Here is a 15,022-nt window from a genome sequence, read left to right as displayed (position 1 = left end):
GCACTGGTGTGTGTGTGTGTGTGTGTGTGTGTGGGGACTGTGTAGGGACTTCAGTACCTGGCCAGAGGATAGTCTTCATTTCCCTTCCTAATGGCATCTTCTAGCCGTCTGTCTCATCTCCAGTTTAATAGACCCCTTTCTCCTGTTTCCATCCGTTTCTACTGTTTCTATGGGCACTTTAACAGTTCTTACTGTAAGAGGTCATGTGGTAATCTTTGTCAGTAACTTGCAGCAGCTGGTTATGTTGCAGAATTCCCTGTTATAGTGATAGTAATGTTTAGATAGCAGTATGTCGACACTCACAACCCAGACAGCTGTTTATAGGCAATACATTCACATTGCATTACATCTGAACTTATTAACATGTTGACGAATGGAGTGAGTAATCTTCAAAGGACCAGTTCCCCCAAATAATAAAAAAAACAAACTTTTTTTTAATCACATTGCAAAGTTTTATAGGGACTATTTCTTTTGTAAAACACTGTTTACTTCTAAAGTTCATCAGTTATTTTTTCAGGAAAGATATGCTTTCGTTATTGAACACACAAATTCCATTCACTTCCATTGCATCGATGTGGAGGCAGAAATCTTTGGACAGGTAAAACCAAAACTACCTGCATAGTTCAACCACTAGTGGTAAGAGAGAAAATCTTTTTCTGTAATTTGGGTGGATCGACCCTTTCCATCCTAAACCACTAAGTAACTAGCAAACCAATGACTGAGTAGTCTGAGAAAGCAAATATGAAATGTACATATACTGGAAAAGTAACAGTGGTCAATACGACACAAATGAACAGCAGAAACTCTTTATTCTCAGTCACTCTGTAGCACATTGGCAGTGTGAAGCACAACATTTACTACAGTTTCAATTAAACACAGTTTGATCTTACGGTTATTTTAAACTAATAAAAACAAAAAAGTTCAAATCCTATTCATTAGTTTCACTGTGCAAATTGTGTTAGAGCACAGATGAAGGTACAGGACAGTAAGGTGATGTAGAAAACACACAAGCACAGTGTTAGAGTGTGAGGAGGTAGACTGCATCGTTGCAGCATGTAACTCTGCAACTTCACTGTCATCAGCTATCTGACTTTTCTGCTTCCCGCTCTGGTTTCTCGGCCTCCTGTCCTCATCCTCACTGTTTCACTCGCACGTGGCGTCTCGTCCGCGCACCTACTCGTGGAGTGAAGCCAACCAGAAGCCAAACTCGACTCAATGTCCTTTCTTGTGCTGATTCGTCACCTTCTCCTCACTCTTTCTCCTTAAAGCTGAAGTCACAAACCAGAGAGAGATGGTCAGATGGATAGCTAAAGGACGGAAGCCTGTTTGGTCCAATCTGTTCTTCAGTGGGCATGTCCAATACAGCGTCCACTCTCAGCATGTCCTGACTGTACCAGATGTAGTCCAGAGTGCTACAGCATTCCCCTGTAGGCCGAATCTTCCAGGTCGTGTACTCTGGCTCTGTCAAACCGTCTTTGCTGAGTTTCTTATAGGCCGAGTCCAAACTGAGAGGCGATGTGATAAAGTGTCGGTACACCTCCTCAGTTGGGATTGCGTTGAAATCACCGCAGATGAGCAGGGGAATGTCAGAGCTGGGGTCACCCGCGGGACCGCCGGCGTGTTTCTGGACCAGAATCTGGAGGTGTCGCAGGAGGTCGCAGCCCTGAGTGCTGCGGAGCCACTCCCAGCCAGAGCGGGCTTTCAGGTGGGTCACTGCCACGCACACGCATCTCGCTGTGCTCCGACAACGTAGCAATGTTAATATGGCAACCTGTGGCAAGAGAGCAGTGTGTTAGAGTAGCCCCCTTGAGTAGCTTTTTATGAAAGAGAGTGGAATCTCACCCACCTGATTGGTTGGAATCCTCATGGCGGAGAGTCGTATGTTCACACTATCCAGGAGCTCGAATCGTGACTGATCGAAGAACAGCGCGCAGCCGTCAGGGCCATTGTTGCCCTCCACATCCAAGCAGGGCGACCAGGGCTTGGGGCAGAAGTTGCTGCTGTAACCCAGGCCTGCCAGCACCGGCTGGAAGGTGTCATAGTAGTGGTCAACTTCCTGCAGACACAGGATATGAGGTCGGTAGGTGAGGATCTCCTCTAAGATGAGATACTTCCTGCGGGACCAGCTGAGGGCCTCCAGGGGACACTGGACAAAACTGTCAAGTCCCTCACCCAGAGCTGAAGGACAGGAGAAAAGGGGAGATCTGGCTTGAGTATTCAGTTTCACTTTAACACGAGCAGCCAAATAATGCTTCATTGTTAGGTTAGCAAGTCTTCGATCAGGATCTCCGCTATCATTTTGGAAACGGTCATGTTCTGAGACCTGATTCACTGAATGCAACATAGCATTACATTAAAGCTGCTGGAACTGAGCTGCAGAAACAAAAACATTAACCTAAAAGACACTTAAAAGCCCTGTAGCTGTGAACAGAACTGCAGAGTTGGGTTAAAATTATTTGTAGGTTCATCACTATGAGCAACCACTTTTTTTGATCAATTTTCACTATAAAAACATTGATTAGTGCACCAGGATGGACTGGCAACTCACTGGATCTGACACATTCAAAATCATATCCTTTATTTATTAAGTTAAAATCTGTCAGTATATCAGAACCTACAGTTCAGTGTGATGTGATATAAAAGCCATGTACCTTGGGCCAGTATGTTCCATTGCATCACTCTAATGGGGCTGCTGGGGGCGCTGTCTCCATTATTAAGATGAACGAACTTCCTGTGGAAGCGAGGTGGTCTGTCCCTGAGGGCCTCCTCACACTGTTGAAGCAGGTCCGCTGGATCAAGGGGACACACAGAGGACCCCCTCTGCTCCTGCAGGACAGACAGACAGGACACTTAACTCTTACTTCAGCTGAGGGAGGAGATTTGAACATATACTGCATCTTCTGTGCCACTTTTGGAAAACTGCACTGTGAATAGAGGAGAAGGACTCACCTTGCAGAAATCTGGATCCAGGTTTGTGTCTGCAGGCTGGTGGGGGTCCAGGTGGGATGGAGGGAGGGGGAGAGGAGAGCTGCTGCTGAAGGCCCGAGTCAAAGTGCTGTACAGCCTGGTGGCTCCTCCACCCATTGGACACACTGGTGAGGAAGAAAAACACAGGGGTGTGATTAACCAACCAACTTTGTCTGTCTGTCTGTCTGCTGATGGAGTTGAGAAGATAGTGTACAGTTCTTATTCACTGAAAACAGCCGCCTGTAACTGGAAACAAGAGCCGGGAGTGAACCAAAACATTAAAGCTGCCGGCCGCAAAAAAAACAAAACAAAAAAAATAACCAATAACCTAAAAGACACTTAAATGCTCCAAAGACGTGAGCAGAACTGCAGAGTGGGGCGATCATAAAGGGGATTAATTAGGATGAAAAAATGGATGGGCATGTGAGGATGGAGAATATTAAACATCAGGCATATCTGTTAGTCCAATGTCACATTTATGGTGCCGGAACTGAGCTAGAAAGATTTCTTAAATTTCAAACACATCTGTAAATGAATGTCTAGTAATACGTTTGAATAGCAGGCGGCACTGTTTTCCAAATCCCTATAAATCCTCAGATGGTTTATTCACTGTTAGCTGACCTTCAGCTCAGATAAGTCGAGGGAGTGAGCACCTCGGGAACAGTCTCAGCTGTCTAGTTATCTTGAGCAGCAACTGCAACAAACCCCAGTTTTTCTTTTCTACCGCGTGTCTCAGTGTGATTACATGGGTGAAGGTCAGCTTGCTTTTTGTCCTAAAAGAACATCTGTCTGCTCACGTGTGACCTGAATCAATAATGCAACCTATGCCGATGCTTCACGACTTTCAGAGAATTAACAAACAAGTTTTAACAAATGAGCTGGCATTACATTTTTTTCCACATCACAGGCCCTACTGTTAATGCACAGTATCTCTAGCACTGTGGTGACACAGTTTAGACCTCTAATAACTGATTAAAAAAACAAGTGGGAACAAGCTGTAAACACAACAGCGACATGTCATCACCTTGTCAAACAAAAACATTAAAGTTACAAAAGAAAATCTAAACAGTGAGCTGAAAGATGCCAAAACACTGTTGGTTATAATTCCTTTTAGGTCCGTCACTATGAGCAACCACTTTCACATCACACTCAATCATTTCATCCGTTGTTAATATAAAAATATTTATCACAGCAGCTTTAAATGCCATGAATAAACTCTTATTGTTGTTACCAGACATTTTTTCATTAGAATAGCGCTTCAGTTTTAAATTATAGGTTAGCAGAGGTCATGTTGTGAATATGCACCGTCATGTGCGCACACACACACAGACAGACACACACACACACACACACACACAGGCACAGGCACCATCTGTTCCTCTAGTTTATGCCTCCATGAGTGTTTTGCGTGGTGGCTGCTTGTGGGAACTTTGAACAGCAGCAGGTCAAACCAAAGTGGGTCAAACTGACTGGCTGTTTTTGCCAAGAGACACCATGCTCATTCAATTCCAAATACGGCAGACAATAAATAATAAGAATAATACTAATGTTTTTAAATGTCATAAACAGCATTAAATCTCCAACTGCTCTCATTTACAGCAAGAACACTAAAACAAAAAGTAGAAAAGATTTATGCTTTCATTTTTTAAAAGCAGACATATCTCAACTGATTCAATTCCAGCTAGAGTCCTGATTGCTCTCCACAGAGAACAGCCACTTTAAAGGTAATATGCAATGAGCTCTTCAAATCTTTGGAAAAAAATGTTGTGCATGTTCATGTGCACAAAACTGAGACTGATCTTAGTTCTGTCATATAAAATCTGGTGACTAACTTCTCCTCAGCTCCTCTACAACAGAACTATATGACTGTAAAAGAAGAGACTAAATGCTGTTTGACCACTGATGTGATCCTTTCCACATATCGAACAAATCCTTTGGACCCTTTGTGCATTTAGATAAACATAAACAGAGCTTTTTACTCTTTTAGACATCGATGGTATTAATTATTTATTATTAATATTATAAATATAACATAATAGTAAAGTATCTATCTATCTAATATTATACATGTCTTCCACCTCAAACACAAACATGATCACGACTACAATAAAATGAAGAATAGCTGCTTCTTACCCATCGTTTCCATCACTATCCACAGCTTTGTCCACTCTGCACTTCAGTACAATGTCCTTAATGCCTCTTTTTAATGCTACCGTCACCCTCACAGATACTCTACGTTACTGTGAGCAGATTAAAGCTTCCTGGCTTAGCTCAAAGCGTTTTCACTTCAACAGGAGACAGCGGCACGTGTTGTCTCTGTGTAGACGCAGAAATCTGACTCCTCATTGCTCACTGCTGCCTTTAAAACCTCAGCGAGGGTGAGAGAGAGGGAGAGAGAGAGCGATTAGGAAGTATAGACGTCATCAGACCATATGGAGTATTACAGGTCATGTGCTGAGGGAGAGAGGGATACACTGCGCGATCCAAACCGCTGCTCTCTCAGTCACAGACACACACACACACACACACACACACACACACACACACACACACACACACACACACACACACACACACACACACACACACACACACACACACACACACACACACACACACACACACACACACACACACACACACACGCCAGCTGAGTGTGTGGCATACATATTACAGATACATTCATTATACAGACTCATGTGGAGACTGACACACCCTTGCTTCAACACAAATATAGAGCAAAAACACAAGTAACATGATGGACACTCATAATCATACATATAAAATTGTCATGTTAGTATGTGTCTACATAGATCATCACAACGTGAATGTCCAGATTCTGAGTATGTTATTGTGTGTGTCACTGTCCTGCAATAATAACTTCCTCAGTTTGCATGATGTAATAGCAGCCAGTCGGTTTATCGTTAAATATTGCATCAGTGTAGGGTGTTATTTTCCACAACACATTGTACTTTTCCAAACTTACAAATTAGTTTGATGATATTTTGGGGGTCCAATCAAAGTTGTTTATTGAACTGTACAATTACAACATGCAGCGTCTAGCATGGCTATCCATTCAGTCTTGTTAGAGCTGCATACATTTACAGGTTGTGAATCGTTCAAACAACAAGAGTGATTTTTTCCGTGCTTGTTTTATTTCAAATTAGAGCCTGAAGGGGTAAATTTATCCAGGAATTCACACAAGAAAGCAGATATAGGGTTTTTTTTTTTTTTATCTATTTCCCTCAGATTTAACTTGTACGCTCTTGGATTGGTCCTGCCCCCAGGTTGAGGACTGCTGTTTTAAGGTATCACAAGGCAAAAAGGTTGCTAACCACTGTCATGGAGGGTTATGTGAAGTACAGTTTGCCCTCACTGCTCCCTCACAGGTTATTGTCTGCAAATTCTGTTGTTGTTAATGGCAGCTATCATAATGTAGAACAGGTTCAGTCTAGATGTGAGTCTTGTGTACATCAACAGAATGTGTTCAAAATGTTTAAGTAGCAGCAAACAGTGTTTTTGGCTTCACCAGCATTTTGTAGAAAACTTTGTGAAACGTGTTTCTCTATGAATATAAACAAGACACATTCCTGCACTTGTGTGATCCAAACAGTTCTGATGTTTTACAAGCGGAGCCGTATTAATCCTCTCTACCCGGATCAGTGACTGTTTTCATCTTCCAGTGTATGACTTTGATGTCATTGTGGCAGCACACAGACAATCAGATGTCGCCATGATGAAGAAGTAAAAGCTCTGTCGATTTGTAAGTGACTCATTTCATGTGTATTCAGACTGTGCACGTCTCTTCACCGCAAGTCACAACAGTGATTTCTATGGTATGGATGTCATTCTTAAGCAGCAGGTAGTACACAGAAAAATAAATAATCTGCCACAAGAACCACAAACAATTGATATCCAAACAGACTGACTGAGAATTCACTGATGATGTCTGTTTGTATGTCTGTATGTGTGCGTGCATGCTGCTTGGAGCGCACTGTGATCATATCCTGTGAACAACCTCTTATGCCCCCAGGCAGAATAATTTACTCTAGAGGACTGATTGAGTGCATGAGATGAGACCACGAGCATGAGTGAGGTTCTATGTATATATATGTATGTGTGTGTGTGTGTGTGTGAGTGAGTGTAAGAGAAAGAGAGAGACTGAGTGAGTTGTGTCACTGTATCCTTTAGTGGCATATTGACATTTCCACATTGAAGGGCAGCTGCCTCATTACATTACAATATGTGGGTGGGGTTTATGTGCATGCGTGGGGTGTTCTGCAGCAGCTGATTCCAACAGTTTCATCATGCTGGTTGTTTATCTGTGATCTCAGTGACAGTACCACTGCTGTGGATATAATCTGTGTGTAATCAAAATCTGAAAACATTAACATTTTCAGATGTTGTGGAGAAATTTCTGTCTGGACCATAGTGTTGGATCAAGTGACAGATGTTATCCCTACAAACACACTAACAGCATAAAAAGCATAAAAAATAAATATAGCAATAAATACGTTTTGTTTACATTCATCATAAACTACAGTTATGGAGGTGAAACTGTAATCAGATTCATATACAGTATTACCAGAGTACTTATAAAGCCATTAAAGCCTGTTTTTAACTGCAAATAACCCTTATTAACACCACTCCCAAAATGATGCCATGTCATTTTGCTTATTTTCTTACAGCTTGCACTAACACGTGCAGATGTATGTGCGTGTCATATCTTGGCGGACCTGACAGTGAACATCAATTACGTTATATCTAGTTTGTGGTGTTAAATTGCTCCTTACTCTCTGACCTTTAGACAGGCTGTCTCCTCCTCTGCAAAGCTGTCTCAACATAATCTACAGCATAAAGGAGCCACTCTGTCCACTTTGATCATATACTGTGTCTTCTATTACACGAACATCACAGAGCTTCAAAAAGCCCTTAGTTTGGAGTATTACCACCAGTTTGCTGGACTTTTTGGTATTTGTTAACAAGGAAACAATATGTGAGAATATGAAAATAAACACACACACAAACACACACACACTCTCTACATTGACACATAATGCAGAGTAGATGTCAAGGTCATATTCAAGTTGGAAACTAATGTTCTTTATATCAGAGCTGGAGACCTCGGACTCCAATGTGTGAACAAAAGCAGTGTGCCACCTCTAAAGATCACACAGGATAGGAAACTGCCACCACTCCCAATCTGATATCATTACATATACACTTTGTTCCCTACTTACAGCCACTAAGAACATAAGTGTTGCAGGTTGTCTCTATCTCTGTAAAGACACAAAAAAAGACTTGACTTTGGAGTATGTGTTATGACTAAGAACTTGTTATGACTAAGACCAATAGCACACAATCAAGCTTTTCAGAATAAAAGACAGTTTTGATCTCAGTGTGCAAAATATAAAACATTACATAAGTCATGGAGGTTGATCATTTTTTTCGACAGTGTCCTTTAGCTGACTGATAATGTGGCAAAATCCAAGTTTTCACAAGACAATGGAAAAATGTATCCGTGCTTTGGCATCAACCACTCGCAATCATAAATACCGATATGAGAGGGGAGCTGTAGGCAGAAACAGTCTGACAGAGAGATCACCAGAGACAATCCAAGTTGCATACACGCAAAAAACATTTCTAAATATACACTATGATATAGTCTGACCATACCAAAAGAGCCAAAGAAGCTGTAGCTGCCACACCAAATGGCACGAAGGAGTTCAAAGCAAAGTTTACTACATGTTTATCTGACGTCTTACCTTCTTTACTGGAATAAACTGATGATTTCCGCTCAGCTCCCCTCGTGCAGTAGCTGCCTTGTTTTTCAGCTGTCTTTATTTGCCTTTATGTAGTCCTAACGGCGCGTGAGACAGAAGCAGAGAATGTACCACTGTGTGCATGTGTCTGCATGTTTTTGTTCAGAGCAAAGTGGGTGGTTGGTTGACCCTCTAACTGCAGGGCAAGGTCACAGCGGAGAAAAATCTGGTCCCTTCTGCCATCTGCTGGTAGGAGAAACACAGGAAATAAGTGTCTTTGTCACCAAACTTCATGCAGCAAGTCTGAAAAGAAAATAAGATAATTCACAGGGTTCAGTCATACTGAATCAAACAAAAATTTAACATGGCCACTGGAAAAAAAGACTGACAAACATAACAGGCAGCAGTTTGAGAAGAAGTGAGGCCATGTTTTGAATTTTACTGTTTTTCTTTAAAAATTTCCCTTTTCCATTTTGTTTTAGTTTTTTTTTGTATTTTAGTTTTTTTTTTTTTTTTTTACACCCAATGTAACTCTAAAATAACAGTAAATTTCATTAAAAAATACTAAATGCTGTTATAGGGAAAAATCCTTAAAAATGCATGTGAACAAAGTATACGATGGAAATTACTGTGCATTTAATGACACAAATAATAAAAGGAGCAAGCAAACAAGCAAGTGAGGTGCTAACTGTGGCCCTGGAGAGAGACGCTAGCTAGACTCAACTAAACATGCAGTATACATGCAGCATAAAAGGAAAACGAGTATATTAGCGTTTGACTAATGGAGCATCACCATAAGAGCAGAAGAAAGGAACGACTCCATGGTGAGGTGGGTGACAACCTTTCCATTTCTTACACTGATTCCAAAATATCCTTATTAAAAGCAATTGGTTTTAATGACAATTCAATCACAAGTGAATAAAGAGAAATAGTTACCAAGTAGTTTCAAAAATGGCCCAACACAAACACTGAGGTACATCTGTTATTATGTTAAATGAGCCCTCTGCTCTCATTATACATAGCTATAGCTATATATCAATCTATAATAGCTACTGTATGTGCCAAATGATGTATATGAGAAATACAGCTACAAATAAAGTACTACACTCTTGACCTGTTTAAAGACTTTGTAAACAAGTCACAGCAGCAACAGTAAATGTATACTTTTCAAATGTTTTGGAATAGCCACTGCAAATGAACATTTAACTCCGAAAGTGGTTACCAATGCTTCCAGGTGGTATGTCAAGGGAGAAAACTACAACACAAATATTCTAAGAAAGGCATCAATTCAGGATGTGACTATCTGGACTTACTGGATCACTTTAGGTTTCTTTATTATGGTCAGACCTTAGAAAAGCTGATGCATAGTACTTGCTATTCCATTTAATAACTCCACTCTACCCCAACCTGTGATTTACAGTAGTCAAAACTACAAAACTTACTGAGCACAGATTTAGAAATGAAATGAAGTAGTAAATAATTGATTAGACCTTCTTCAAACATGCTAACACGACATGTTGGCTTGCGACATTGAAAAGAGTGTGTTGCTAAAAACATCAACAATGGCTCTCTTCTATTCAAGTGTCCTGACAGTGAGTCAGCATGAACAATACCAGGATCCTGAAACTGAAGCAGCTAAATGGGATTCCGCCATCATGAATCATATAAGATACACCTGTGATTGTAAGACATGCCAAATGTCTTTACTGAAAAAAGCCTATTGATAAGAAAAATTAGAGATAAAATATAAAGAATTACAGTGGCGTCCAAGTGGCTTAATGGTCAAGTCACATACCACATGACCACAATGTCCATGACTCGATTCCTGGCCGGGGGACTCTCGTTACAGGCCATAGCCCTCTCTCTCTCTGCCCTTGCTTCCTCTGTCTCTCTTGACTGTCAGCTATCAACGATGGCAAAATGACGAAAAAAAAGTTTTTGCCCTCTTATCATAAACTATATTCAATTTTAAACCTAAAATTGACTGAGATCTAACCAAATAAAACACGTATACTTAACTTATAATAGTGGTGTCAGATTTCTACTTGTCGTGGCCGGAACAGCACAGGTGCTACTAATAACATTAACGATGGCTCATTTCCAGCAAGGAAGGCGATGCAGACATGAATCATATTATCACACCCACCTGTGTTTGACAAGTCAAAATGTTGAGATAAAGGTCTATGTCAACAATTACAATCAAATCAAATCAAAAGAATGAGTTTGGATATTTTTACTTAAGTCTACTCAGGCGAGTTGTTATTTTGAGTATTTTTATGTATATTTAGTCTGAATTAAAAAAAAACTTCATATGATCTTGTTGCTTTCACCTTTATTAAGTTTTTTGTTTTGAGTTAACAGGTTATCTAAATTCATATCGTCACTTGTTGTGACATAGAACTAGAATCACTTTTATCAACTCAACTGTGCTGGTCTATAGTTGTTTTATCTCCCAGTCGTTTGCTGAAGTCTAACATTTGCTGGTGAAGGAGTATGTTCACATTTCCTAACTGCTGTCTCCTAGTCTTCAAATGGTTCAGCAGAGCACTCACAGACATCAACAGAACACCATCACTGTTCTGACAGTCCTCAGTTACCAATAAATCCTCTCTCCATGCTTCCTGTAAACTGTCACACAGGGCCTTTATGTCCTGGTTGAAATGGTCAGTCTCCTGCCGGTATCTGTCTTTGTTCCTCCTGGCTCTGCTAACATCCTCTGTCATCTGTCTGATACAGAGATGCAGCCTGCTGTTCTCCATTCGGACCTGCTCCAGTTTCACGCTGTTGTTGTAGATGTTTATTTCTACAGCTCTCAGCTCTGAGGCCTGTTTTTTGAGAACATCCATGTAACTTGCTTGCGTTTCCTCCAGCTCAGCCTTCATATCCTCTTTGGGCTGAAGCAGACAGCTGGTTTTCTCCCTCAACCCCTGAATGGACAGCTCCAGCTCAGTCCTCCTCGACCTCAACTCAGAGGTGAACATTTTCAGTCTCTGGTGCCTACTTTGCTCCTCATTCCATCTGGCCTCCACCTCCCTCAGCACCTCCTCTTTCTCCTTCACCTCCCTCTGCTTCTCCTCATTGCTCCTTGTGAGGCTCTCAGTCTCTGCAGCGTGTTCCTGTATTTCCTGATGGTATTTGATCTCTGTCTGTCTGTATTCCACCTCACACTGGGCCATGTGGCTCATTAGTAAGTTGGCATCTGTGCTCTTGGGCTGGCGCTGGTGGAGTGCTGCCTCCTCCTCTCGCAGCTCCTCATATCTCCTCCTGGTGTTGCTGATGTCAGAGGTCATTTTCGCCACGTGTGCCTCCTGCTTCCTCTTCTCCTCCTCAAGGAGTCGTCTTAGCCTACTCTTCTCCTCCTCAAGATGGCTGACGTTCTTCTTCTCTGTGTCCATGTTACCACACAGCTCCTGCTGATTCCTCTGAAATACACGCTGGTTGATCGTGTCAGCTTCCAGCAGTGCACTGATCTGCTTGTCCATCTCTTTGATGTCCTTCTTGTGTTTGACTATGGAGGCAATCCTTTCCTCGAGCTGCAGCTTGGACCGGTCAAGCTGCTGTGAGACGTGGAAATACTCTGACCTTACTTCACTCTCTTCATCATGATGGTGCTTGAATATCTCATAAATCTGAGCCAGGAGGTCTTGACAGAGCAACTTTGATGCTCGACCCTCCTCGATTTTACCCTCAACTGTGGAAATTTCGTCTTTAAGACGCTGAATGGCCAGGCTGAACGCTTCTCCCAACTCACGCAACTCCTTCTTAAGCGTTTCTCTCTGTTCCCTCAGTTCTTGATGTTTTTGGGTTTCCCCCTCCAGCTGTTTCTCAAACTGGCACCGCGATGCTGTTAGTCTTTGTAAATTGCTCTCTAGCTTGGCCATTTCAGCCATTAGCTCTCCCAGATGGATATTGGTTTCTTGTCTCTTGTCGTTAACTCTGTTCAGCTCTGTTCTGTTCCTCCTGATTGCTTGCTTCTGTTGCTTAGTTTTCCCATCTGTCTGATCCACTTCTCTGGACAGGTTGTCTTTTTTCACAGTGGAAGCCTCTCTCTCGAGCGCCATGTTTTGCTCCAGTGTTATTTTGTCCTGTTCCACAACAGCAATGCAGGACTTCAGCTCTTCTATCTTCTCCTGTGTCTGATCCAGCTGAATTTGCAAGCCATATTTTAGGGTGATTTGATCATTCAGAGCAGCAATAACCTCTTCATGCTCACCCTTAAGTTGTTCTCGCTGAGGGTACAGTGCTTCGTTTTGGCTCAAGAGAGCTTCCTGCCTCTTCACAGTGGCTTCTTGTAGCTGAGAGACTGTGTTTAGGTCTTTGTGCAGCTGCTCTATCTCCTCAGCATTAGATGCACGGGCTGCTGCAACGTCAGCCATGATCTCCTGGCTCATTCTTTCACGTATGTTGTTAATTTGATGTCTTAGCTTACTGTTTTCTATGGTTTCCACTTCTAAATGTTCATGGGCAGCACGTCGGTCGGACTCCAGGTCAGTAATAGCATCCGTCATCTCTGCCAGATGGGGGCTAGCTTCAGGTGCGAATGGTACTCCCTCCTCTTTCAACTGTTTGTCCAGTTCCTTTAAATGCTCGAGAGCAACCATAACGGCCGGGAAGTCGGGGACCAAGCAAGAAGCCATTTCTTTTTAATCCAAATGTGTTTTGTTTTAGGTCTATGTGTGTCTTTTGCTCGAGAGCGTGTCTGCTGCTTTAAAGTTCAGTTAGTTTTCCACCTGCGGTAACTTGTGAGTGCAGTCGCCATGGCAACAGCTGGCCCACCACGAAGAAGGAGAAGAAGACAGCATGCTACGGCGAGTCAGCGAGACCACAATGTTTTTAGCCGTGGCTAACCGTCAGCTAACCGAGGAACCGAGCGACCGCTACCACTAAGCTTGTAAGTAACCACAGGAAACTAATGTAAACTGAAGTTTAGATAGACACGACACGGAGACCTCTGTGTTTGAAGCATGAACAAACATGTAGTTCTACCAGTGAGCTTTTCGGATCTAGTGTCCTGAAAAACACAATGATTTAAATGTTGAACGCTAAACAATGGGTTTGGTGCTTACCTGAAAAGTGTCGCAATTCCTGAGCAGGCGACCAACCGTTTGAGATTACCCTCGTTTACCCAACATGTGTATTTCATAAGTCAGACGTGCCTAGTATGACAGCTAGCGTGCAAACTGGGCGGTGGTAAGCGAGTACTGTATATATGGGAAGTACCCCATGCAAGCGTCTGTGTTGCCAGATTTGAAGATTTCACGTAATTCGATTGAAAAAGAGGATCTCAGATATTTGTGGGAGTTGCCACAAAGTTATTTGGTTTATATGTATTTTTCCCAAAGAACTTAAAATGAAAAAACGAAAAAGCCTCAGTAAGTACCATTGAAGTTGTGAGTCATACAACAAACACACTGACTTGGGATATGGATGGACTGGTGGTCTCACCATTTGAGCTTCTCTCACTAGTGGAAAATGGTAGCTCCAAGTATTTTATTGGCTTTTGAGCTGCTTTTGAAAAACACGTTTTACCTCTGATTTTCTGATAATTTAATCTGGTCAAAAAGACCTACACAAGACTGGATTGTGGCAAAATTTAGATTTGCACCCCTACTCTAACTCTCTTTGGCCACTTTTTTTTTTATCTCTCAGGTACAGGTCAGTCCAAAAAAACAATATTCTAAAAAAAAAATAGAGCTGTAACAATTTGAAGCTTGTTCACACAACTCTTTGCAGAAAACCTGCAGAGCTGTTTTTTTCTGTCAGATTGTTTTGCAAAATCTATCTAAATTTAATCATGTTTTATGAAAACATTGAGAGCATGGATTAAGGTGTATTGGGGAAAGGTCTCACATGGAATACCTGCTAGCACAACACCTTTATGCTGGCAATGAAAACTATAGTGTTGGTACTCATAGAAAAAGAAAAGAGTAATATAGCTAGTCACTTAGTCACAAACCAAACTCAGTCCTCTTGGTTATTTTTGTTCTTCAGACCCAAAATAACAAACTCAGAGTGATGCCTCAGCATTTTTGTCCATATGTAATCACTCCAAATGAACTCAGACTCCTCTTAGGCAGACTGCTTCAACAGAACTGAGTTTGGTTTGTTTAAAAAGGACTGTATGTGAAACAACCTTAGAGTAGACCAAAAAGTGGACCAACAGAAAAGGGACTTGTGGTTCACTTCAGCTCTGATGGAGCCTCAGTCCTCTTTCTGCTCACATTATAGTTCCTATGGAGCTGTCAGACCTTTACTGTTTTGGATTATGGGTAGCTTTCACAGGATCGATAAAC

The 15,022-nt window shown here is 41.8% G+C and overlaps 2 protein-coding genes across 5 annotated transcripts; both read right to left on the bottom strand.

Annotated features, from left to right (window-relative positions):
* Positions 1-790: 790 nt before the first annotated feature.
* Positions 791-13,928, bottom strand: LOC130163220 (nocturnin-like). Of its 4 annotated transcripts, none has more exons than XM_056367215.1 (6): positions 13,796-13,928; positions 8,733-8,975; positions 2,950-3,092; positions 2,652-2,826; positions 1,847-2,178; positions 791-1,771 (listed from the first exon to the last, which is right to left on the bottom strand). In XM_056367215.1, the coding sequence occupies exons 3-6, from the start codon at positions 3,082-3,084 to the stop codon at positions 1,250-1,252; spliced, it is 1,164 nt and encodes a 387-aa protein (XP_056223190.1). In that variant the 5' UTR covers positions 3,085-3,092; positions 8,733-8,975; positions 13,796-13,928; the 3' UTR covers positions 791-1,249. The 4 variants fall into 4 exon arrangements, with proteins under 4 accessions (XP_056223190.1, XP_056223200.1, XP_056223180.1 ...); XM_056367225.1 differs by having other exon boundaries at positions 8,733-8,972; positions 13,796-13,901; XM_056367205.1 differs by having other exon boundaries at positions 8,733-9,032; positions 13,796-13,886.
* ccdc175 (coiled-coil domain containing 175) lies at positions 9,044-13,596 on the bottom strand. Its single transcript, XM_056367093.1, has one exon. The coding sequence runs from the start codon at positions 13,364-13,366 to the stop codon at positions 11,150-11,152; it is 2,217 nt and encodes a 738-aa protein (XP_056223068.1). The 5' UTR covers positions 13,367-13,596; the 3' UTR covers positions 9,044-11,149.
* Positions 13,929-15,022: the final 1,094 nt, after the last annotated feature.

This window comes from Seriola aureovittata, chromosome 3 (genome assembly GCF_021018895.1).
Source record: "Seriola aureovittata isolate HTS-2021-v1 ecotype China chromosome 3, ASM2101889v1, whole genome shotgun sequence".
In the NCBI taxonomy this organism is placed as follows: domain Eukaryota; kingdom Metazoa; phylum Chordata; class Actinopteri; order Carangiformes; family Carangidae; genus Seriola; species Seriola aureovittata.
The sequence above is the reverse complement of the archived record's forward strand: the minus strand, read 5'-3'. Positions and strand labels throughout refer to the sequence as shown.

What these genes read in the sequence shown, in the direction of transcription:
- LOC130163220 (XM_056367196.1), bottom strand. An exon ending in TGGATCCAGATTTCTGCAAG is followed by an intron (nt 2,827 to 2,949) that starts GTGAGTCCTTCT and finishes TCTGTCCTGCAG; the next exon opens with GAGCAGAGGGGGTCCTCTGT. An exon ending in ATGGAACATACTGGCCCAAG is followed by an intron (nt 2,179 to 2,651) that starts GTACATGGCTTT and finishes CCTGTCCTTCAG; the next exon opens with CTCTGGGTGAGGGACTTGAC.
- ccdc175 (XM_056367093.1), bottom strand. Translation starts at nt 13,366, where the DNA reads ATGGCTTCTTGCTTGGTCCCCGACTTCCCGGCCGTTATGGTTGCTCTC.